We start from the raw sequence: 26,086 nt of genomic DNA, 5'->3' as shown, positions 1-26,086 counted from the left end.
ATGTTAAGTCTGTGAATCTAAGGGAAGGGATCTGGGTATTCAGTATACTTTTTTTTTTTTTTTTTTTTTTTCAGTTTTAAAGTAAGTTTGAAAATCTTCAAACTGGCCGGGCGCAGTGGCTCACACTTGTAATCCTAGCACTTTGGGAGGCCAAGGGAGGATTGCTTGAGGCCAAGAGTTCAAGACCAACCTGGGCAACATAGTGAGACCCTGTCTCTATTTGAAAAAAAAAAAAATCTTCAAAGTAAAAGTTGGAGGAAAGGTTACAATATGATACTGCTAAAGAGAATATGTTGAAAAGTTTATGTGATTGGGAAAGTAGACACATTTTCTGTTACTCTGCATTAACCTGTGGTACTTCTTTCTTTCCATCCTAGTGGTTTGGATAATAAGTGTTCTGTGTATCCCTTGACGTTTGACAAAAATGAAAACATGGCTGCCAAAAAGAAGTCTGTTGCTATGCACACCAACTACCTGTCGGCCTGCAGCTTCACCAACTCTGACATGCAGGTAAATAAGCGGCCCCCGGTGTCAGGTTGACCTGCCAAGGAGCACTAAAGAGGAGCCGAGAGGAGAGGAAGCTTTTGGCATCTCTCTGAACAAGATGGGTGTGCTCCAGTAGTTTGCTCTAAGGGGAAGCTCCCATTGTTTCTCATCAGTTATTATTATGATTTTTAATAACATGAGAAAGTTGGGGCTAGATTGTTGATAGAGTTGAGATAAACTTCATGGCATATTGAAAATCCTCCTCTGATTGACTTGGCGAGGGTGGGAGTAGAGCAGGGAACCCCCTGGGGTGGAGGCAGTTACTGTGCCCTGGTCTGCGTGCTAACGTGTGTAAAGCTTCACTGAGCTGTTGGGCTTCAGAGCTGTGCACTATATGCATCTCACTTTACAGTCCTGTTTTAACCAACGCAAAAAGAAAATGCTTCACCATATTAAATCTTTGCTCTACTTTGAATACACTACAGTGAAAACACAACCTTTAACAATTTGACCAAGTTTTATTTAGCAAGTGGTGAAAGCACCGCATCATTTATTTATTCACACTTATTCAGCAAATCTTCTCAGTACCTACTACCCACATTGCCAGATACCACATGGCTCTGGGGCCAAAAGCTCAGTCTTGGCCCTCAGGGACCTTCATGAAAACCAGTAATGGTTGGACAGTGGGGGAACTGGGGAGCTCCGAGCAGGAGGGGTTGGTCACAGACTTGCTGCTGTCAGTGAAAAGGGATCGCTGCCACTCCAGGCAGCCACAGCGTGTGAGGGAGCACAGTGGGAGGCAGGCAGCTGAGAGGTGGGTGGGGCCAGATCCCAGGGCTCCCTGAGTGCCTGGGCTGGACCCTGTAGGTGGCAGGAGCTCTTGAGGGGTGAGTCAGATTTTGGTTTGTTTGGAAGAGGAGGGTGTCTGAGTTAGATTGAAGCCTTCCATAGTTTACTCTGGTTTCAGCGATTGATGTCAGGAGGGATGGGGAGGTTAGAAGCAGGGAGGTCAGGTGGCTGGGTAGTTGTTCAATTGCTGACAGGGGGATGTTGGGACTTGCAATATTGCCATTGTGCACCTGTTGTTTACACCTAATATTTGAGCCTAACCAGGAATCTTGCAGACTTGTTCAGCAGGGGGCACTGTGGCCACTGGCTGGCTGCAGTGGCCAAAACCAGATGTCTTTGGGCCTGAGGCAAACCAAAGCAACAGAGGACATTTAGGCTGGATGAAGGCAGGCTCAGGGGGCTACCACGACCATCAGGCATCTGAAGCCCCTCTGTGGAGACCCATCCGCCTCACTCTGTGTTGCCACAGGGCAGGGTCGGGGATGAAAGGGGGTACCTCTGGGTTAAAAGGTGCTTTCTTTTCCAACAAGTAGCTTAGCCAGAGATAGAGGGAAGTCCCAGCTGGCTACCTCAGCAGAGACGTGGCCTGGGAGGCAGAGCAGGTGAAGGGTGGCTCCGGAGGCAGACAGCAGGATTAGATCCTGGCTCCGCCATGTTCTAGCTAGTGATCCTAGACAGCATTTGAATTTCTGCATGCTTCATTTTTCTCACCTGCACATGAGGATAAAATCTGTAAAGTATTAAATCTGTCCTGCATAAGGTTTTCTGAGACTTAAACGAGATGATTCATGTAAATAGTAGAGTCCCTGGTAAATATCAGTAAGTGTTAACTGTTATTATTTATTTGTTTGTTTGTTTTTTGAAACAGGGTCTCACTCTAGTACCCAGGCTGGAGTGCAGTGGCACAGTCTGGGCTCACTGAAGCCTCCACTACCCAGGCTCAAGTGATTCTCCTGCCTCAGCCTCCCAAGTAGCTGGTGGGCCTGTAGTGGGTCTGCAAGCACGCGCCACCATGCCTGGCTAATTTTTGTATTTTTTGTAGAGATGGGGTCTCGCTGTGTTGCCCAGGCTGGTCTTGAACTCCAGAGCTCAAGCGATCCACTCGCCTTGGTCTCCCAAAGTGCTGGGATTATAGGCGTGAGCCATCACACCCAGCCAATTTTATTATTATTAACACAAAGCTTCATGGATGATTGTGATACACAGCCTAGTTTGGGTACTACTGAACTCATGAACCTCCAGCTTTCTTCAATCCCTGGGATCTAGGATGATAAAAGAGAAACTCAAGTGGCTGGTATGAGACTATGGTATTAAACCTACAAATTCTCTGCATTCCAGAACAAATGAGTGACAATGAGTTAGGGGTTCTGTTTAATGCATTTATGTGAATAAATGTTTGGCCTTTAAAATTTATTTTTACTTACAATGAAGATCACAAACACAAAGTTGAAAAGTATTAGAAATCTACTTTTAACTTTTAAAAACTATTCATTTTTTTTGATCAAACAGTATGGTGTGAAAATTTCCTAAATTAAAGATCAAGACTGGGTCGTTGCTTAAAGAAAATTGTTTGGACCTGGTGTCTCAAAATAAACTGTAAGTTATTGCAAGTGTTAGGAAAATGGTGAGTTGGAACAACCACTAGTGGGTGTGGGCCAGGAGAGATTGCGGGAATTCAAGCATCTAACAAAATATTAATACCCAAATTCAGCCTCGGTTCAGGTTCTGTGTGTCCATAAGCTACTTTGCCAGCTTAAGTCATCTTATTGGATGTATGCAGGCCTCCTGAGGGAAGTCGAGGCTGGAGGGGGTCCTGTGGACAGCCAGTGGGTTCAATGCCAGGGCGGGAGCAGATTCCCCTCCTCTTCTTGTAATTTGTTCCTTCCCTGCAGGAAAAAAAAAAAAATCTCATTTTTTTTTTCTTTTTTTTGAGACCAAGTCTTACTCTGTTGCCCAGGCTGGAGTGCAGTGGCATAATCTCAGCTCACTGCAACCTCCGCCTCCCAGGTTCAAGCAATTCTCGTGCCTCAGCCTTCCGAGTAGCTGGGACAACAGGTGTGAGCCACCACAAGTGGCTAATTTTTGTATTTTTAGTAGAGATGGAGTTTTACCATGTTGGCCAGGCTGGTCTTGAACTCCTGACCTCGGGTGATCCGTCCACCTCGGCCTCCCAAAGTGCTGGGAAAAAAATGAGATTCTTTATGTGCAAGGCCTAACATATAAGAGAGAGGGGAAGAAAAAGGCAAAGGGGGCAAAAGGTGAGGAGGAGAGACCCCATCAGCACCTGGAAATTGAAGGTGTGGTGTGGTCAGTGGGTGCGTTGCGTGCTATCAGCACATAAGGCCTGATTCCTCTTTTCTTTCCTCAGCCATCAGTAATCACCCGCAAAGGGCTATCTTGTGGCCACTTACACTGCAGGAGCCACTTCCTCCAGTCTTATCACTCCACCCAGGCCCTGTGGAGCAGCCAGAAGGCAGGGAGTAGGAGGCTCTGCTATCCAGAGCTTCTCCCTTGCAGATCCCCTCCATTGCTGTCAGTACCCAGCTGGCTCCAGGGCTCTGTGATGCCGCCAGCTGGGCCTATGAAGGCCCTGAACTCTGAGTCCTCACTGCCTTTCTCCCAACCCCAGGAAGGTATGCTCAGCCAGAGCCCAGGCCTCACACACACTGGCAGTGACAAAAAGTAAAACTTCAGCCCCGCCCCCATGTCTTTCCCCCTGGCACCCCTGTTTGCCTTTACTCTATGGCTGACCTTTGTACTTGTAAGCTATCTAGAGGCTCTTTGGGCCTCCGCCAGAGTTTCCTAAAATATACGTTTGCTCTTCTCATTCTCCTGCCCAGAAGCTTCCAGAGTACCCTCTTGGCTTCAGGCTGAGTCCCCACCTGTGAACGGACTCACCTTTCATTTAGTGCAGCCATAGGCCCCCCTGGAGTTTCTCTCTCCCCTTCCCTTCCTTCACCTGGCCAGCTCTCACTCTTCCTTGAAGACCAACTCAGATATCACCACACTGGATTTGGGACCCTCCTGTGTGCACACCTGGATCCAGTCACTGGATCCCAGTGACTGCAGGGCCACAGAGACTCAGAGAAGCCCGAGACTAGGAGTCAGGGCGCCTGGGTCAGGGCTTTGCTGCCTGACTGTAAGTTGCATCCTGTATCAGTTGGGCATAGTGCACAGTGGTGTTTGCACTTCCCTTCCCCAGGATGGGACAAGCAATAGATGAAAAAGTTTGCAGTGTGTATGCAAATGGGAGGGGCGAGTCTTTCTGTGGACAGCCTGAGAATAAGGACAGAGAGCTGGGCCAGCTGACCTTGCCACGGGTCCTGTCTCACCTCCATCAGGAGGCAGTGGTGAGATACCCATGCTGTTGTCTTCGATCCTTGTCCACTGGTGATGTCAACTCCCCAAGCAAACATCAGAAATACTTGCAACCAAGCAAAGCTAAGCTTATCTGACCTCCTGCAGTAAGGGAGAACCTCCACTTGGCAGAATCTTAGTAGGGTCTGAAAATGGAGGAATTAGGGAAGGATACTTAGAGGATTTCAGGGTCCGGGCATGGTGATTTGAAGGTGGGTCTTGCAAAGCTGTTTTAGCTTTGGATTGGTGAGCCCAGCAAGGGAACAGTCTTGAAGTGAGTCTGGATGAGCAAGCTGTTAATCTTGTTAAGTTGTCTAATGGATTCACAGTCTTTTCTCCCAGGAGCAGGTATTTTCTGCAGCAAGCAGTAAAGTTATTTTTACTCAGTCTCAGTCTGGTTTAACATAGTAACAGGAAAGTTGGCCTGGTCCCAGAATTGTTTAACACAGGGATGGGGACTTATGTTGGTTTCATTCTTGCTGGCAATCCTATTAAACTGAATTCTGGGAGAACAGAAACTGAGACACAATCTTTCTGCAAACCCTCATGCATTAGCAGAGTGCCTGGCAGACACTGTCAGCACACAGCAAATGTTTCTTAAACCTATGTATGCATGAATATCCTCTTGCACCCATCAGTGGTCCTGGGAAGCCTCTGGACAGCACTGTGCTTGGGAAAAGCCACAGAGAACGTGTCCAACAAGATGCTGCTTAGACCCCTGCTGCTCCCGGTGTGTCCTGTGACCAGCCTCAGCATTTCCTGGGAGCCTGTGAGAAGTGTAGACTCTCAGGCCCCACCCCAGACTCTGTATTAGCAAGCAGCCCAGTGATGTGTGTGCATCAGTAAGAAGCACTTTAAGTGTCTGGCCCGCACAGCAGTGGGAGGCATCAAAGGTTTCAAACATGCAGCAGAGACTAACGGACACTTCCTACGAGCCAGGCATGTGTAGAGCCCTGTAGGTACCACCATGAGGCCGCCAGGATTTCAGCTCTGCAGGGAGGCAGGCACATAAACACACCACTCAAGGACTGTGAGAGTGTAGGAAATGTACTTTTTCCTTCTTTGTATAGGAGAGAGATTTCTGTGCATAAACCCAGATACAGCAGGTGTGTCTGCGTGCGTGTGTGTGCGTGCGTGCGTGTGTGTGTGTGTGTGTGTGTGTGTGTTTTAGAGTCTGCTTTTTCCTGCGGAACGTTAAGCCTCTGATTGACTGCACCTGGCAGAAGCAATAACCACAGCCACCCACTTCCTGTCCTTTTCTGCGGGCAGATCCTGACAGCGAGCGGCGATGGCACGTGTGCCCTGTGGGACGTGGAGAGTGGGCAGCTACTGCAGAGCTTCCACGGACATGGGGCTGACGTCCTCTGCTTGGACCTGGCCCCCTCAGAAACTGGAAACACCTTCGTGTCTGGGGTAAAGACCCAACGGAAACTCCCTAGGGCTCCTGTGTCCACTAAGGAGGCTTATGGTGGCAGTTCTTGTCCATTCCTGGGATTAGCCTAGGCACTTCCCTAGAAGGGACTGCAGGAATTGTCCTCAACTCCCCACTAAACCCCCAGCTCCTGCAGTGACCTCACTGGCTCCAGGCCCCTCTTGGGGGCTTGGTGGGCAGCTACAGGGCTGAGCTGTGAGGGCCTCCTTCTGTTCTGCCACTGATGTTAGCAGTCTACAGAGTAATCTGGAATGTTCTCCTGTATGAGTGCTGAAACTCAAGGTGTATATCTGCCACATTTTAAAATGTCATTCCTCAAATAAATAGCAGAGACTTAGCATCTGAGAGCATCAGAGATGCGCACAAGGGCACAGCAGGTCAGATGGCTACTGAGCTGAGGCAACGCTGTGATGCCGCCAGTGCCTTGGGGCCTGTGGGGCACTCTCCCACCCCACCCCTGCCAGCCACTATCCTCTCTCCCATCACAGGGTGCAAGAAACAGAGGCTTTGAAAGCTCAGAGTTGGCAGACAGGGCCACAGAGACTCAGAGAAGCACTAGACTAGGAGTCAGGGCGCCTGGGTCGGGGCTTTGCTGCCTGACTATAAGTTGCATCCTCTATCAGTTGGGCATAGTGCACAGTGGTGTTTGCACTTCCCTCCCCAGGATGGGGCAAGCAGTAGATGAAAGAGTTTGCAGTGTGTATGCAAATGGGAGGGGCGAGTCTTTCTGTGGACAGCCTGAGAATAAGGACAGAGAGCTGGGCCAGCTGACCTTGCCACGGGTCCTGTCTCACCTCCGTCAGGAGGCAGTGGTGAGACAGGACAGTGATGCACACACTGTCAGGTGACTTCTGCAGCTGGGAAACATAAGGGGCCTTTGCTCCAGGCTGCCCACACATCGATCCTGGGAGCCAGGCCAGGGCTGTATGAGCTGTAGTTAGCAGGGACCCTGATTTTCTTCCTGGGTATTTGGCCATGTGTAGATGTTTCACCCCTGTGCCTTGGTATCTCTGTGTTTATCTCTCCTCGACTCTACTGTGCTTTTTTAAAATTTACTGCTATTACTATAGATCATATTGTCTTTTCAGAGCACTAAACTGCATCCAATTTCATGTCCTCTAAAGATGTGAAGGCCTTTCTGGTTTCTTTGCCCACATTTTCAGTAAAGACACTCGGGCCACGGGCCTTCCTCGGATGTGTGACGGTGCTTCATTACACACCTCCCTGTGCTCCAAGATGAAACCAATAACTTGGACACCAATTTTAAGCTGTTACTTTTTGACTATTTAAGCTATTTGATCATTTAAGCTATTTGACTATTGAGAGTCCACATTCTGCTTCTTGAGCTTGATAACATGACCACCCTGCAGGAACTTATCAAACTGCTCCCAGAGCCTTGATAGGATAATGGGAAAACCCTCATGTTAGCAACCTGAAGAGAGCGTTGACTTTACAGGTGTTGAGGCAGACGTCCAGGGAGGTGACTCGCCTAAGCCACCCGGCGCGTCAATGGCAGCACCCTGATGGGCCTCTGGTTTGTGGATTCCCAGCCCAGCATGCTGCTGAGGGTGCAGGTGGCCTGGGGCGCCTGGCTCTCCAGGTTTGCTGAGGGCTGCTCCATACACCGAAGCAAAGCTGGGATTCTCAGCTGCTCCATTTGGGCACTGCCGACCCATTAATGTCACAGCTAGAGAGGGCCCACCACACACCACTGCCTGCCTGCCTTGCCCTCTGGGCTTAGGGAGGCAAGTATAAAGAGAAGAGAGAAAAGAGGGAAAATCAAGGGAAGGGAGATGCCCGGGGGAGGGTAAGAAGGGTTTGCCTCCATTCAGAAATGCTCAAAAGAAGAAAACAAGCTAAAAGAGGAAACTGAGTGCCTTCCCTCCTGCCTCCCATCCCAAGACCTAGTTCTAGGCTGCTAAGGGCTTTCTGACTGAGGAAACTGCCCTCAGGTAAAGCTAGTCTCAGAAAAGTGTGTTGTCAACCATTTGCTAATGGGAAATAAATGGTCTCTGTTATATAACTGGGACTCATGCCTTATCTATAGACATTCCTTGAAGTGGCCATAACTCTGGGTAATTTTGCATTTGTAGGGATGTGACAAGAAAGCCATGGTGTGGGACATGCGCTCCGGTCAGTGCGTGCAGGCCTTTGAAACACATGAATCTGACATCAACAGTGTCCGGTCAGTGAGTAGAATGTTCATGCCACCTCTCTGTTCTGCCGGCATTGCCTGGCTTGGGTAATCCTTAGCCAAGGAACCGCCTCCAGATCAGTTTACTTGGATGAGAGAGGCCTCCCCAGGAAGAAAGGCTGATTGTGGTGGAACTGAACAGTGCTTCAGAACTCATGGAGAATTTTAATTTAATTGCATTAGGAGCAATTAATATCCTCCCTAGGTTGAATCAGCATTTTTCATCCATTCATTCAATAAATATTTACTGAGTATTTATATGCTAGATATTATTCTAGGAACTGGGAATAGACTAGTGAACAAGATAGACAAGGTCTCTACTCTCTTACAGGAGACAAACTAGACCAAACACAAATATACAATTTCAGATACTGATAACTACTGTGATAAAAGTAAAATAGGGAGATGGGATGGGTCATTTCTTAGAGGTCAAAGACAGCCTCACTGAGAAGGTGACATTTACATTGAGGCCAGGATGATGAAAGAGCCAGGCACGCAAAGAGCTGGGGGAAAAGCACAGAGATGAGAGGTTAAGGGACCTAAAAAAAGGCCAGGTGGTCACTGGAGAGTTTTGAGTTGGGAGGGGTAGGGGTGGCTAACCTGATCATAAAAGATCGCTCTGTTGGGAAGCCGAGGCAGGCAGATTGCTTGAGCCCAGGAGTTCAAGACCAGCCTAGGCAACATGGTGCAACCCTGTCTCTACCAAAAAAAAAAAAAAATACAAAAATTTAGCTGGGCATGGTGATGTGCGGAGGAGGCTGAGGTGGGAGGATCGATTGAACCCAGGAGATTGAGGCTACAGTGAGCCGAGATGGTGCCACTGTACTCCAGCCCAGGCAACAGAGTGAGACCGTGTCTCAAAAAGAAAAAAACCAAACAAACCAAACAGATCACTGGCTATATGGAGAAGACATTGTAGGGAACAAGAATGGAAATATGACAACCAGTTAGAGGTGGTTGTGTGAGTTCAACAAAGAAACGATGGTGACTGGAACTAAGGAAGACATGGTGGAGACAGAGAAATGTCAAGAATTACGAAATGTCTGAGATTTTATCTACCTACATGTTAACAAGTTGGGCTGCCATAGCTCATGGATGCTGGTAGAAGACACAAGACTCCTGGGTCAGAGATGAAAGACAGTTTATTACTCATAGTAATGGCAGTAGCCAGGATATCAGCTTGTTTGTGCTGGTACTTGAGCCCCAGGTCCACAGGGAGACATGAAAAGGGCCAAATGACACTGGCAGATGCAAGGGATGCACTCTAGAAGAACCCTGAGCTTAGGGAACCCACATCCTTTATCGAGGGCAGTAAGTAGCAGTCCATGTGCTAAGACGGAAGACTGGAAGGATAGGGGGAGGAGGTGGGTTTTGCACATGGATTTGGGAGCTCTGTTTGGGGCTAGTTAGGTTTGAGATGCCTATTAAACATTCAAGATGTCAAGTAAGTAGCAGGATCCATGAATTAGATCCTAAGAGAGAGGTTAGGACTTGCCATGTATGGAAGATGGTACTGTTGAGACAGTTTATAAAGTATTTTCCTTATACTCAGAACTCCCAAGAATCTTCGTTATACTTAGTGGGAAAACACGAGAATTGTTTCTCTTAAAAGCAAGAACAAAAAACAATACGTACTTACTTTGGTACTCCTTGCCCTCAAATGTGGGATAAGGAAAAAAAGCAAAAAGACTCTCACTTATTGTAAATATGCAGTAATTACCTAGAAAATCAAAAGAAATCAATCTGAAGATCACTACAGATAGTAAATGAAGTTAGTAAAATGCAAGATAGAAGATAAAGCCACAAAAATAAGCCCCTATGTGTTAATAAAGTATAGTCATTCCTTGGTATCTGTGGGAAATTGGTTCCAGGACCTCCCTCAGATACCAAAATCCTACGTAAAACTATGTAGTATTTTCTCAGGGTATGCTGAAGTTATAAAAATAAATAAATAATAAAATTAAAGTGGTATAGTATTTGCATATAGCCTATGCACATCTTCCCATGTACTTTAAATCATCTCTCAATTACTTATAATATCTAGTAAATGTATATGCAATGTAAATAGTTGTTAGACTGTATTGTTTGGAGAATAATGACAAGAAAAAAGGTTCAGTACAGATGCAACAATCCTTTTCTTTTTTAAAATATTTTTAATCTGCAGTTGATTTTATCCATGAGTGTGGAACCCATGGCTATGGAGGGCCAATGTACAGCTTTAAAGTGCACACACTCACCTGGACGCTATGGCTCATGCCTGTAATCCCAGCATTTTGGGAGGCCAAGGTGGGTGGATCACTTGAGGTCAGGAGTTGGAGACTAGCTTGGCCAACATCTCTACTAAAAATACAAAAATTAGTCAAACATGGTGGCACATGGCTGTAATACCAGCTACTTGGGAGGCTAAGGCACGAGAATCGCTTGAACTCAGGAGGCAGAAGTTGTAGTGAGCCGAGATCACGCCACTGCACTCCAGCCTGGTCGATAGAGTGAGACTCTTTCTCCAAAATAATAATAATAAAAAAATAAAATGCACACTCTCACCTGAGCTGTTTCATTTCCCCTGAACCCTCTGCCTCTAACCTCCTTTGACCATCAGTTTTCAACTTAAGCTTCCCTCTGTCCAGGAAGCCCCCCTGGTTTCCAGGGCTGACTTAGGTGCCCTCCTGTGTGAGGGGGACCACACTGCATGGCCAATTTACTCATCGATCTCCTGCACTGAGGAAGTCAGAGAGAGAGAGAAAATCTTACGGTGGTAACCAAACTTTTTAAACTATTTATGAATTCTTAATGGGAGAAATAAAAGAAGATGTTGATAAATGGAGACGTAAACCCAATTCTTGATAGGGAACACTATAACTTAAAATTTTAAATGGCCATTTTTCTACATAGAGTGAATGCAGTTTCAATTAAGTTATTTTATGGAATGGTGTAAATTGGCACTGAGACTCATCTGACGGATGCTACAGGGACTGATTCAGTGGACCGTGTTCAGGGTACCTTTTGATTTTCTTCCAGGGCAAACACTGGCTACCATGTCTGCCCAAGGCTGAGGTTATACTGAGCATTGTCATTGTTCTCTTAGCATGCCCTTCGTGGTACACTGGGTTAGTTAGGACATGGGCTTGTATGAGAGAAGCCCAAATAACAGTGGCTTAAACCAGATGGAAGTTTGTTCTCACCTTAAAATCTGAGCTGCGATGATAGCTCATTCTGTCTTTGCAACCCACTCCCTAGGATGGTGCTCCCTCTCCTGCCCCCACTGGCCTACCACCATGCCTTCTTTCCAGCTGTTTGGTAGACGAGAGTTGCGCTTATCACTTCTGTCTGCATCCCATGAGCCAGAACATGATCATATGGCCACATCTGGCTACAGGAAGACTAGAAACATAGTTTTCATTCTGCCATGTGCCCAGGAAAAACAAACCAGTGTTTCAGTGGGGCTCACTGTTAGCATTTTGGGAAGGGCATTTCATTGTAAGGGAATGTTCCATGTAAGACATTTACCATCCCTGTGGCCCAGCCACTGAATTCCAGTAGCACCCCCTGGGTTTGGTGCCATTCAAAAAAATCCTGCTTTTATTTAACCATAGCTATAGGAGAGAGAGAGGGGACATTGGGGGCACAAAAAGTCTCTTCCAGATAATCTATGTATTACCTGGAAGATAATACACTTGGTCCCTGAACTTCCCACCAGCAGAAGGAAATCATAGCCCATGTGGCCCCAAATGGTATTTAATCTAGAAATCATTTTGACCTTGGAATATGGATGCATCAGATACTCCATGAATTCGTAATGCTTTCAAAAACATAATGTGCCCACACCATGATAGACTGACTGGGGCAGAGCTGAAAATGGTTAACATTTCTCATCCAGCTTTTCTGTTCTCCATCCCCGTCTTTCAGGCCAGTGTAAGTTAGTCACACAAAGTCAAGCTTCCCTCTCCTTTGCCAAATGTTTTGACTCTTCCCCTCCCGCGGGTAGGAGGAGTAACTTTAGCTGTTTTAAAGGGCTGCTCCTCCTCTGGCTTTTATGGAGCTATAGGGTAGGTCACTGGTACAAGAAAGGAGAAACAGGCCAGGTGTGGTGGTTCACGCCTGTAATCCCAGCACTTTGGGAGGCCTAGGAGGGTGGATCACTTGAGGTCAGGAGTTCGAGACCAGCCTGACCAACATGGTGAAACCCCATCTCTACTAAAAATACAAAAATTAGCCAGGCATAGAGGCACGTGCCTGTAATCCCAGCTACTTGGGAGGCTGCCACATGAGAATCGCTTGAACCTGGGAAGTGGAGGTTTGTAGTGAGCCGAGTTCACGCCATTGCATTCCAGCCTGGGTGACAGAGTGAGACTCAGTCTCAAAAAAACAAACAAAAAAAGAAACAATGGAAGGTGTGGGGAACACAGCTGGGTGAGGCACAGCGGAGGGGTTTAAAGACATTTGCTTTCATTCTGCCTCTGGATTATAATTTAGGACCCATATTTCTCACTAATCATTGAGAAGAGAACGACTATAGCAGTAATAATCATCATTTATTGAATGTGTTTTAATTGGCACCATGCCAGATTCTTTGCATGGACTGTCTTATGTAAACTTCACAGCAAAAAATATGCATTATTACTCTCACTTTTCAGATGAGGAAACTGAGGCTGGGCAAGAGGAAGTCATTTGCCAAAAGTATCGCAGGTAGTAAATGGTCAGTGCAGACATCCAGTGTGGCTTTGTGCATCTGATTCCGTGTCTGAGCTCACACCCCCTTTCTTATCCCTCAGCTCTGGGCCAAGTCTTAGGAATTAGATATGTGATTGAGGGAAACTATATTTACAGGGGGTCTGCTCTGTGTTCTGTGCCTGATATCAACACACATTATCTCACTCTACAAGGCCAGCATCATTGTCCCCCACTAACAGGGAAGAAAACTAGAAGTCAGTGGGCCTGACATATGAGCTTCCTCTTCCGTCTTCTGCTGCAAATATTCCTTAAGTCCCTAGAAGTAGAGATTCTGATTCCAAGGGCCTAGCATGGTTCTGATGGGCATCCAGGGTCGGGAATCACCACCCTAGATAAAGTACTTTCTCTCTGCAGGTACTACCCCAGTGGAGATGCCTTTGCTTCAGGGTCAGATGATGCTACGGTATGTTTCTAAGTTATTGAGAGCTTTTCCTATTCAATAGAGGGATCTGCTAACTTATTTTAGAAAATAACTATTTTCTGGTTACAGAAGTAATGAGTATTCAATGAAGAAAATTTGGGGAATATTAAATTACCTTGATCTCCTTACCCAAGAAAATCATAGCTGGATGAATTCCTTTCTGACTTTTTTTCTTTTTGACAAACAAAATGCTTTATAATTTGGCATTTTCACTTAACAGAATGTGAACATTTTCCCAGGCCGATAAATATTTCTCTCCATTATATTTTCTTAATGATTGAGTAGTATTCCATGTTATGAACGTGATATTTGTCTTTAATTTTTGGACATTTGGCTCTTATCAAGGTTTTTTTTTTTTTCATGTTAAAACACTGCTATTAGTGTTTTGTACCTTGCTTATCATTTCCTTAGCATTCTCAGACATAACTTGCTGAGCCATAAATAGACCCAGTTTTAAGGCTTTTGATACTGATTGCCAAATTATTTTCAAGAGAAAAAATATTTTCTTGTTGCCCTCAAAATATCAAATACCTTATGAAATAATGGTTTTCATTCTAATTTTCTGCTAAAGAAATTACAAAAGAATCGATTGAGAGTTTTGAAATAATGAAAATTTAAACTTCTGTATGTCAAAGATATATAACAATATAAGGGAATACATCATGGAAAAATTCTTGTCACATACAGTACAGGCCAAGTTCAAATCCTGTAGATATGAATAGGGTTACATAAGCAATAAAACAAACACTCCAATTAAAGAAGAGGGTAAAATGCAGGTCATTTACAAAGCAGTAAATCCAAAATGGCAAGTAAACACCTGAAAATGTTTTCAAAGTCACCCATAATCAAAGAAATCTATATTTTAAATTTTCAGTGATCAGATGCCCATTTTGCCACTTGGATTAGCAAAGAAATGCTCAGAGGTTGGGTTGGTGGGGAGCCTGGAACAAGCCTGGGGTCAGGATAGTTGGCACCACCCTGCTAGAGGGCAGATATGAATCAAGAGCTTGAAAACATCTCTACTTGGCCAGGCATAGTGGCTCATGCCTATAATCCCAGCACTGTGGGAGGCCAAGGTGGGTGGATCACCTGAGGTCAGGAGTTCAAGACCAGCCTGGCCAATGTGGTGAAACCCTGTCTCTACTAAATGAGACTAAAAATACAAAAATTAGCCAGGCGAGGTGGCGGGCGCCTGTAATCCCCACTACTCTGGAGGCTGAGGCAGGAGAATCATTTGAACCCGGGGAGGCAGAGGTTGCAGTGAGCCAAGATTGCACCATTGCACTCCAGCCTGGATGACAAGCGAAATTCCATTTCAAAATAAAATAAAATATAAAATAAAACATCTCTACTTCTGATCTGGTCATGCTATTTCCTGATAACTCTTCTAAGGATTCTATTTCTTACCTAGTCTAAGGAAAATACCAGAAACACATGTAAAGATTTTTATGTAAGATAAAAGAGTCATCATAATATTATTTATAAAAGAGAAAAATTAAACACAACCGAAACAACAGGATTTGGCTAAATAGATTCTGATATATTCAGTAACCATGTTCATAACGTTTTTTCAAGTTTTCTTTTAATGATATGAGAAAGTACGTATAACCTAATGTTAATAGAAGCAATAATGAAACATCCAGCCCATTCAGATACACACATAAAATAGAAATAAGACTGAAGGAAACAGCTTAAAATTAGTAAATACCTCTAGGATTTAGGGTGACCCTCATTTCCTTCTGTATACATTTCTGAATATTTCAAAATTTTCTACAATGAACATGTGTCCTTTATCAGAAAAAAAAAAAAAGTGGGGCCTCATTTTGTTTTATACCTGAAGAAATTTGCTGTATTTGTCATTTCTTTACTGACTCATAGAGATTAATAGGAATCAGGACTCTTTACTGACTAATAGAAATTAATAGGAGTCAGGACTAAAGGATGAAATAACAGTAGGGAAAACTAAGAAGTTTTTCCTTCATCCTTTAAACTACACAAGTCACTAGCACCTATCTGTAGCTCTTTGGTCATCACATCACCAAACTGAAGCCAGAAGTAAGTGCTGCTTTATTTATTTGCTCCCCAGTGTCGCCTCTATGACCTGCGGGCAGACAGAGAGGTCGCCATCTATTCCAAAGAGAGTATCATATTTGGAGCATCCAGCGTGGACTTCTCCCTCAGTGGTAAGATTTTATTTCAGAAACTTTTCCCAGGACTGTAAGACAGGACCGGAATGAAACTAGCGCTCCACCATCACTCAGTTCCTTTTCATTAACCGAGCTTCCTGTGGACCAGTATGAGAAATCATCCACATTTGCACCAGTTTTCCTCCTCTGAGCTTCTGACCTCCCACTTTGCCCTGCTCCAGGCAACTTCCTCTAGCCCCATTCACTCCAGGGGGAAATGAAGGCTGTGTACTCACCTAATGCTGTCCTTCAAGGCAATGAAGTGTCAGAAATTCACTTCTGCAATGCTCTCGGGCATTTTCTCCCCAGTCTTTGCTTCTCTTCATGCCCCAAAGGGAACTTTTCTCTAAGGTGGAGGTTAAGCAAGAGTCCCTTCTTGACCAGACACTGTGACTCACGCCTGTAATCCCAGCACGTTGGGAGGCCAAGGCAGGCAATAACTTGAAGTCAGGAGTTCAAAACCAGCCTGGCCAACATGGTGCAACCTTTTCTCTACTAAAAATACAAAAATTGGTTGGGCATGGTGGTGCATGCCTGTAATCCCAGCTACTCAGGAGGCTGAGGCAGGAGAATCGCTTGAACCTGGGAAATGGAGCTTGCAGTGAGCTGAGATCGTGCTACTGCACTCCACCCTGGGCAACAGAGCAAGACTCCGACTCAAAGGGAAAAAATAAAATGAGTCCCTTCTCAGTGCCCTGAAGCTCATGACTCCTTTGTGGGAAGTTACTAGTGAAAAAGCATAGCTCCAGAAAGATCATGTCAAAAAAAGAAAGCAAAATAGAAAGTTAAAGCAGAGCTAACAGGCTGACTACCTGGACCACTCGATTTCCCCAGACACATCCCTAGACTAACTGCACAAGAAGTTCCTGCTACTGCCTGGAGCATCTTTTCCCTGCCTTCTCTGCATGACAGACTCCTATTCAACCCTCAAGAGCCAACTCAAATGTCACTTTAACTTTCTCTCTTTAAACAAGTTTTACAAGTTGTTAACTAGCAAATGACTAGAAATAATTTATTTGTGTCTGCAGTGTCCTCCTTGATCCCCCTTCCTCTCTGGTCCCGTAGCACTTTCCGTGTGTAAAGCACTTGCATTATGGCTGTTACCATGGGATGCTACAGTGATCTGTTCCTCTCTGCCCCACATCCTCCACCAGGGGCCATGACTGTGCTTTCTCCCCTTTAAATCCTCAAGGTAAAGCACAGTGTCTAGGACTCAGTGGGCCTGAATCACTGCTTACTGAATGAGTGAGTGAGTGACAATCATGTAATGAGAAACAGGAAGCAAGGAACTGGCTTAATAGCTATCATCTCACCCTGCTTCAAGGTCGCCTGCTATTTGCTGGATACAATGATTACACTATCAACGTCTGGGATGTTCTCAAAGGGTCCCGGGTCTCCATCCTGTTTGGACATGAAAACCGTGTTAGCACTCTACGAGTTTCCCCCGATGGGACTGCTTTCTGCTCAGGATCATGGGATCATACCCTCAGAGTAAGAGAGATGGTCTTCTCTTTTCCTGTGTGTGAGAGGAGAGAGGAGGGGTGACGGGCCTTCTGAAGCAGAGGGATGGCTTTCAGAGTAAGCTCAAGTGGCCCTGGTCAGCCTCGCCGAGCTCTCGTTTCCGCTCTGCCCACAGCCACAGAAGGAACTAGTTGCCTGGAGAGGTAGCGAGTGCCCCATCAATGCAGGTATTCTCCCACAGAGTTGACAACTGCGTATCAGCCTGTAGGTGAGGGAATAGTTAGGCTTGGTCATCCAGAAAGTTCCCTTTGACCCTAAAAGTCTGATTCTTGTGATTCTAGCCTTTGGCAAACCACAGATAACCTGTCTCTTCTCCTATAGTATAGGGTTCTTATTACAATTATCGACCGTGTGATGACGAGGGTCACAGATCCAGAAGGCTGTGAAGCCCCTGAAATTATTACTTTTATCTTTTTTTTTTTCTTTTTAGTTTTCCTATAGCTTAATTTTGGAAGTGAAGCCCCTGAAATTATATATGCCAAATTTGGGGTGTATGCATTTTGTCCTCATGGCTTTCATTAAATTCTCAAAGATAGCTCCATAACCTTGTTGAGTGTTGGCTCCCCCAAAATACTACCAAAATAGTCTGTTTAAGCCGGGCGTGGTGGCTCACACCTGTAATTGTAGCACTTTGGGAGTCCAGGTCGGGCAGATCACTTGAGGTCAGGAGTTCCAGACCAGCCTGGGCAATATGGTGAAACCCCTTCTCTACTAAAAATACAAAAATCAGCCAGGCGTGGTGGCATGGACCTGTAGTCCCAGCTACTCGGGAGGCTGAGGCAGGAGAATTGCTTGAACCCAGGAGGCAGAGGTTGCAGTGAGCCGAGATTATCCCACTGCACTCCAGCCTGGGCAACAGAGCAAGACTCTGTCTCAAAACAAAGATGCCCATTCATAGAGCAAAGCTAAATTTATTGCTTACCTCAGTGTGGAACATCAAGAATTGGTAGAGGTGTAGTGGCATCTCAGAAGAGGAGGACAAAGGCATGCATGAGGTTTTTTGGTCTGGTTTAAGGCAGGTCTTTGTTGGGGGCCACTTAATTGGGATTGGACAACTTTGTGGCATAATAGTTTTAGGATTGCTGGACACGGGTGGGGGAGGGTTTCGAAGAAACCCTTTAAAACTAAGTAGTCATTTGATGGTCTATATTGTCCTGAGACATGGGTGTATTTTCTAAAGAGGGTAAGTTGAGTAGTCTAGTGTTAGGATAGAGAAAAGGATTTTTGCAAAATTCCTGAAGCGAATAAAAAGGTTATCTGTGAGTTCATCTTCCTGGGTAAGAGTGTCCTAAATGAGTAAAGTCGTGTTAATGTATACGGTGAGCTGTATGGGTTCAAATGGTTTTGGTTGTCAATCTATAAGAGTAACCAGACCCTAGCAAGGAAGCTGCAGATGCCCCACAAACAATTAACTAAGGGAGGAGGGGATCGGGTCCAAAGAAGCACCTTTGCGTTGCTAGGAGTACAGTGTTATCCTTCTAAGGCACAGGAGCACCCTATTTTGGATGGTGTGTGTGTGTGTGTGTGTGCGTGTGTGTGTGTATACACGCACATGTATGCCCATGCATGTGTGTGAATAGACTAATTTTATCTCGTTAAGCTCAAGTTTTATAAGTTGTTGACTACAAAGGTCTAAAATCTATCTGTTTGTGTCTTCACAGGTCTGGGCCTAATCATCTCATAGTGCACTCATGTATACCTGAGAATTTGAAATCTTCACATGTAAATAGATATTACTTCTAGAGGAGCTTAGGGTTTACTGCGGTTTAGCTTAGGGGAGCAACCCATGGCCCACAGGTCACTAAGCATCTCCAATATGACTATTAAAACTGTCACCTCTGGAAATACACTAGTGTGAGCCTTCAGCACTGCGAGAATACCTTCAAGTACAGTATTTTTCTTTTGGAACACTTTAAAGTATATCTGTTTTTAAGGTTATTCTAAATAGTAGCCTCAACTCATTCTGTCACCAGTAGAATTCAGCAGTTAATATAGTCCGTATTATTTCTTTGAGTCAATTCATTTTCAGAGCACTTTAAAGTCTGATATTTCTTGTGCACTGTGATGCCTGGAACCTTCCTCTGGAAGTGCTGGTTTTATGGACTGAGGACTGGTAACTGGTCTGGATAGAAGCAAATTCCAATTCCAAATGTAATCAGACAAAAATCGCTTTTTTTAGAATGTTTTTATTGTAAAAGTGTCTTTTCAGCTTCCTGTTCTATTGTCTTTTTTTGGATAAAACATTTTTGTTCATGGTGAACTGCTGTAAATGATGCAGAGAAATGCCTCAAAAGGACAGGTGGTTTGACTGCTGAATGATGATGATGTCACTGTGTCACTTGGACAGGGCGTTTTCTCTGAATTGAAAGGAAAGCCAGTGCTGTTTGTAAACAAGTGCTTCTGAGAGCAAGCAAAACTCTGTGTGGGAACACAGGATAGTAAACTTATTTAAAAACCTATTAGTAGAATTAGTGGAAACACTTAGGTTAAAGTGGATCTTGTCCATATAAATTATATTCATGTGTATTGCATTGCAGTTATAATTACATATGCAGATGATTGATAGTCATGAATAATAATGTCTGCTTCTCTTACATAGAAAGAAAAACAATAGTAAAAGAAGATCTTCTCTTTATCTGAGACTCAGGATTCCTTCTGGAAGAAGGAAGTACTTTTCGGTATAGGGTCCCTTTTCCTTTTTTGGTTTTTGTAAGATGTAGATGCTTATTCTTTGCTTTAGAAAACTTCTCATTTAAAAAGATGGCGCGCATTATCATCTAGGGGAATAAAAGGTCACCTCAGACACCAGATGTCATTCCTGGTGAGGCCTGCCCTGTGGCCTCGTGGGTGGCCTGGGGTCTGCCGGCAGGTTCTGGCTGCACCTGAAAGCTGCGTGCACCCTGTCCCTTGGACTGTCGGGTCTCCTCTCCTGGTCCTGCTCCAGCCCAGCCCTTCAAGTGGTAGCTCTGGCTTTGCAAGCCCTGCTCCTCAGAGAGACTCTTCCAGAGCTCGAGCTGGGCACAGCCGTAGGACAGGCCTGGACCAGATGCTCCAGGGGTGTGCCGGGCCCACCCTCACAACTGCTTATTCAGGTATTGTGATGGGCCACTCGGTCCAAAATCAGCCAGGCCAGCTTTTCCATCATCTCACTTCAAATAAACATAATAATTTGAACATTTGCAGAGCAGTTACTGGTGGTTTTACTGCACACCGGGGTCTGGGGTAGAGAGAGAAAAATAAAAGGCCTCTGCCTGCCTCCAATGAGCCCAGAGAGAGTGCTTTTAAGTCCCAGTAGATTCCAGTCTGGGCAGGGGCTCAGGAAATGGGCCCAGTGTCTGGCCAGCTCCTGCCAGCTGCTGAAGGGGTCAGGGACACCATGGGATTCCTGAACTCTGCTCCAGAATGTCCCATAGTGGCCTCTGGTGCGGCTGGCCTCCTTGTGGTGGCATGCCCAGCCCTCTGTCCCACAGCCTTTTTTTTTTTTTTTTTTTTTTTTGTCTCTGCAGTGTGCCTTCCGGCTCCCAGAAGTGAAGGAAGGCACGGGAAAGGAAGGAAAGGTGGCCCAGGGGAAGCACATTCCAGGCTCTATGTTTGGAGGGGTGGAGAGCATCTTCAGGATATGTGCAAAGTAGACTGTGACTTTCCAATCCAAAAAGCCACTTTACAGGCCCAGGGAAAGTATTCCAGAGAATGCGTCCACTCCCTACATGGGCAGGAAGCCCCCTCTGCTGTGAGCATGCGCTCTCACGGTGGGCGCTGCCGGGATTTGGACTGTGTGACAGCATGTGGAGACTCAGGGGTAAGCTCCATGGAATAGGTTGTGTTTTGCAGATCGAAAATAATGCTGAGTGCATTTTATAATCAGCTTTTCCTTTTTCCAGAGGACTTGGGGATAAACCTACCAAACCAATTGAGGTGAAGGGGCCAGATGGGCCCCCAGAGGTGTAGAGCCTTAGGCAACCCCCTCCCGGGCCAGAAAAAAAGAAAGTGCAGGCAGAAAGGTGTGGTTGATGGGTATTATGGGAAGTACCTGTGACATGAAGCCAAGTCCAGTGCTTTAGAATGCGTGGTCAGCCTCTCACCGGCGGAGCCCTGGCAGCCATCCCTGTTCTCCCAGGCGAGCCAGAGGCGGGCATCCCATTGCCACTGCCCTCTTCCTGCCCTTCTGCCTCCTTCGCACCCATCTCTAGATTATAAGTGGTTTAAAACAGCACAAGGTTATCAGGGCCTTTGTGTCCCAGGTTCTTGTAGCTGCCAGGCCAGCTGGCTGAAAGGTGGCACCCCGAGACTGGGACTCCTCTGTGAGTTAGAGGGACGCCATGGTGACAAAGGAGGTCTGACCTTGGTTCACACCCAGCCCTGACATGTTCACAGAATATGTGATAATATCTGAGTTTCTCTCAGCCTCAGTTTCCCCATCTGTAACATGGGATGGCACTAAAATATGTGATGTGCATACCTCATTCTTTAGCACATCTTCAGGAAGGTTTCCCAGCTTCCTCCCTGTGTCCTCCTTTTTCCCCTTCCTGTTTGCCCCCCTCCCTTCTCCCTCCACCTATCTTCCCTCTTTCTCTTCTCTTTCCCTCCTCCCTCCCTCCCATCTCCTCCCTCCCATCTCCTCCCTCCCATCTCTCCTCCCTCCCATCTCCTCCTCCCACCCTCCCAAGTCCTCCTCCCTCCTTCCCATCTCTTCCTTCCTCCCTCCCATCACCTCCTCCCTCCCTCCCTCCCAATGCCTCCTCCATCCCTCCTCTCTCCTTCCCAACTCCTCCTCTTTCCTCTCCTCTGCCCCTGCCCCCTCTCCTTCTCATTCATCCAGACTCCTTTTTCTAACCTTTCTCAATCTTCCTCCTTTCCTCATCTCCTCTTCCTCTCTCTCCCTGTTCCGCCTCTCTCCTGGTCTCCTTCCTTCCCCTTCTGCCCTTTCTCCCTCCTCCTCCCTCCCCATTCCCCTTCCCCCAGCTCTTTTTTTTCTCCCCATCTCCCCCTCCATAGGCAGCCCTCACTCATATAGCACATTAGTAATTCTCATCAATTAGAGCTTCGTCTGGGTCAGTGGTTCTCAAACTTTTTGATCTTAGGATCCCTCTACACTGTGTTTTGTTTTGTTTTGTTTTGTTTTGTTTTAAGACAGAGTTTTGCTCTTGTTGCCCAGGCTGGAGTGCAGTGGCACGATCTTGGGCTCCCCTCAACCTCTGCCTCCCAGGTTCAAGTGATTCTTCTGCCTCAGCCTCCTGAGTAACTGGAATTACAGGCATGCGCCACCATGCCCAGCTAATTTTGTATTTTTAGTAGAGATGTGGTTTCTCCCTGTTGGTCAGGCTGATCTCAAACTCGCAACCTCAGATGATGCACCCGCCTTGGCCCCCCAAAGTGCTGGGATTACAGGTGTGACCCACCACGCCCGGCCTACACCCTTAAAAGTTATTGAGGACCCCAAATAACTTTGTGGATTGTATCTATCCACATTTATCGTATTAGAAATTAAGACTGAGAAAAGTTATAAAACACAAGATTACAGATGCATACGTTCCATTAGCCATCAAGGTGATCTTTCACCCATGCCAGTAGTCTCTGGAAAACTGAGAGAATGAAAATAAAAAAGTCACCAACACACGCTCACAAAGTGTCAGTATTATGAAAATAGTTTTGACCTTGAGGACCCCTGAAAGGGTCTCAGGGACCCTCAGGGGCTCTGGATCATGCCTTGAGAACAGCTGATCTGGGCCAGTGAGCCCTTTTCCAGCCCTTCTATGTGAGACCTCCCAGAGGCCATTAAGGGCCTTGGAAGCGCTTGGGAAAGAAAGAGGTGACAGGATGATTGAGGAGAGCCACCCTAGGGAAAGCCTTCGGAGGAGGCTTTGGGGCAGCCCTGATCGGTGGGGGAAGTCCCAGAGAGGCAGTCGGAAGGGCTCGGGACCAGCTGAGGTCTGTGACCCAAAAATCCTTTGAAAAGAGGATGCCTGGGAGCCTGGGGAAGGCACAGTGGATGGGGTAGAAGACAGGCTGAGGCCCAGGCCACTCCCAAGCCTAGGAGAGCTGACTGAATGGGGATTTGTGGATCTTCATTTCCCAAACTCGCCTGCTGAGAAGAATCATCCCACCCATGGCAGGTTCATGCACTGCGCCTTCAGGGCCCCGCCCTGAGATATGGACTGGGCAGGCCTGAGGTGGGCCAGGAAATCTGAGCCAGAGGCCCACTGGGGAGGCCGCGAGTGAATCTTGTCTCTGTGGATCCTGTGTGAGGATTGCGATGCTAAACCACTTGCCCTCTCATCCGTGACCGGAGAGAATTGGGTCACTCTTCTGGACATGCCACAGACTCCTACTTCTAGACAGGACTTGGCTGGAGCCAGGCTGGCCTTCAGGGTTGGTCAGTCTCCACAGGGGACTCTGGCCTCCCGTGGGCTGCCGCAGGGCCAACCCCAGTGAAAGAAATGAAATGACTGAATGTGTTCGTGTCATTCAAAAAAGGATGCAGCAGGGGGTGGGGAGGAGTTGGTTAATGGAATCAAATTTGCCGCAAGATAGGAGTCTAGTGTTTGGCGGCACTGTAGGGTGACTATCGCTAACAGTAATTTACTGTGTATTTTCAAGTAGCTAGAAGAATTTTGAATGTTCCTGTCAACCTAAATAACAAAGACAGGCTCTCTAAAAGAAAAAGATACTTAATCAAAAGTAGGGCACTGCAACAGGAATATGTGTGCTGTAGTAAACTGTGTGCATATTCCAGGAGGTAAAGAAAAACAAAGGTGGCCAGGCGGTGGCTCACGCATGTAATCCCAGCACTTTGGGAGGCTGAGGCGGGCGGATCACGAGGTCAGGAGATCAAGACCATCCTGGCTAACACGGTGAAACCGTCTCTACTAAAAATATTAAAATTAAAAAAAAAATTAGCCGGGCGTGGTGGCAGGCGTCTGTAGTCCCAGCTAAGAATGGCGTGAACCCAGGAGGCGGAGCTTGCAGTGAGCCGAGATGGTGCCACTGCACTCCAACCTGGGTGACAGAGCAAGACTCTGACTCAGAAAAAAGGAAAAAAAAAAAGGTTTTTAAAGGAAAAAATGAGGAGGATTACATAATGGTTTTGAAATAATTATCCTTGGCTACAAATATCAATAACAAAGGTCACACCAGTCCGAGGCTGGACAGGCAGTTGCTAGGCAGATGTCCTTGCAGAAGTAATTTTGTGTGAGGTTGTGGCAGCCTATGTGCAAGGTTGTAATTTTTGCAGAATCTTTTATGATCATTTTCGTATTAGGCATACAAGCATGAGAATCCTCTCTTCATGGCCTCCTCAGCTCTATTTGTCATGGTTTTTTTTTTTTAAACACTAGTAACTCTTGAATTCTAACAACTTTCACATTTCCAACACAAAGAAATGATAGATATTTAAGGGATTAATATGCTAATTACCCTGATCATTACACATTGTATACATGTATCAAAATAACACACTGTACCCCATAAATATGTACAATTATGTGTCAATTAAAAATAATTATTTTTAAAAGTAGATGCAGACCCTCTAGTAAGGAGATGGGATCAGGAGTGACTCCATGGTTAATTTAACCCACATAAACAACTAATCGTAAGTATGGTATGAGCGTTTGTGTAAAGACTGTGGCAACAGGAAATGTCTGTCTTTGAACCCAAGGTTATCTAACCAGCACACCAATGGTGAAAGATTAACTTTGTCAGAAACCAGGAACCGTGAAGCAAAGGCCACCATTTCCAACCTGTGTGTTTTCCACGATAATTGGCAGCCTCCCACTCCTAAGTTTGTACCCAAGGGAAATTAAAACATATGTCCACACAGAAATTTGAATGCAAATGTTCATAGCAGCATTACTCATAATAGCCCAAAGTTGAAACAGCCCCAGTGTTCCACAGTGGATGAATTGATGAACAAAATATGGTGCATCCACACAATGGGATACAAAGAAAGAGCGTAGACACATGCTACAACATGGATGAACCCTGAAAATACTGTGCCGGGGAAAGAAACCAGAGACAAAGAGCCACATGTTGTAGGATTCCATGTATATGAAATGTCCTAATAAGCAAACTCATAAAGACAAAAAGCAGATTAGTGGTCACTCAGGGCTGGGGTGAGGAGTGACGGTTAGTGGGCACTGAGTTTCTTTTGGGGGAGCTGAGTTAGTGGTGGTGATTGCACAATTCTGTGAATGGACTAAAAACCACTGGATTCTAAGAGGGTGAATTTTATGGCATATTAATTACATCTCAATAAAGCTGTTACTTAAAACGTGGAAAAAATAATAAGCAGTCACTAGCTATTCTCAATAAAACAGAAACTACATAGGTAAGACCAACATTGTCACATTTTGGTTTTGGTTGAGAATGGGGCAAGTGAGCATAGTCACCCTTGCCAGAGGATTTACCATTTACAAATAAAAGTTTCTCTGGAATGATGGCCTTTTACTATGTGCCAGGTACTGTGCTAAGCCCTTTGTGTATACCAATTCATGTAATCCTTGTGACAGCCCCATGATGCCCCATTTTTAGATGGGGAGATAGATGGAGGTTAGGAGGGTTGAATAACTTGCCCATAGCTGCACAGCTTCCAAGTTGCACAGACAGGATTTTCACCAAGTCTTATTACAAACTGCCTCATATTGTGTGAACTGGAAATTCTATGTTGAGGTTAATTTATTCATTTGTTGTTTAGTTTTATTCATCATTATTGAGTTACCAATGGCAGTGCCAGAGGATTTACCATTTACCCCAAAGCTACTGCAAATCTAAGAAAAAACAATGGTCTTACTGCTAAAGTATAATGTATAAAAAGGTAAAATCTGGCCGGGCGCGGTGGCTCAAGCCTGTAATCCCAGCACTTTGGGAGGCCGAGACGGGCGGATCACGAGGTCAGGAGATCGAGACCATCCTGG

General features: G+C 45.8%; 1 protein-coding gene across 1 annotated transcript in view; it reads left to right on the top strand.

Moving 5' to 3' along the window:
- Positions 1 to 20,357, top strand: part of GNB5 (G protein subunit beta 5) — a 60,844-nt gene extending 40,487 nt beyond the window's left edge. The window contains exons 5-11 of the mRNA XM_017886112.1: positions 378 to 510; positions 5,962 to 6,105; positions 8,218 to 8,309; positions 13,404 to 13,452; positions 15,557 to 15,653; positions 16,981 to 17,147; positions 18,839 to 20,357. Coding sequence (XP_017741601.1) covers positions 378 to 510; positions 5,962 to 6,105; positions 8,218 to 8,309; positions 13,404 to 13,452; positions 15,557 to 15,653; positions 16,981 to 17,147; positions 18,839 to 18,850 — 694 coding nt within the window. The 3' untranslated portion in view covers positions 18,851 to 20,357. The remainder of the gene's footprint in view (positions 1 to 377; positions 511 to 5,961; positions 6,106 to 8,217; positions 8,310 to 13,403; positions 13,453 to 15,556; positions 15,654 to 16,980; positions 17,148 to 18,838) is intronic.
- The last annotated feature ends 5,729 nt before the right edge of the window (positions 20,358 to 26,086 follow it).

The sequence above is a fragment of the Rhinopithecus bieti genome, unplaced genomic scaffold, assembly GCF_001698545.2.
Source record: "Rhinopithecus bieti isolate Rb0 unplaced genomic scaffold, ASM169854v2 scaffold_14454, whole genome shotgun sequence".
Lineage (NCBI taxonomy): Eukaryota > Metazoa > Chordata > Mammalia > Primates > Cercopithecidae > Rhinopithecus > Rhinopithecus bieti.
Note: the sequence above shows the minus strand (reverse complement) of the source record. Positions and strands in the feature narration are given on the sequence as shown.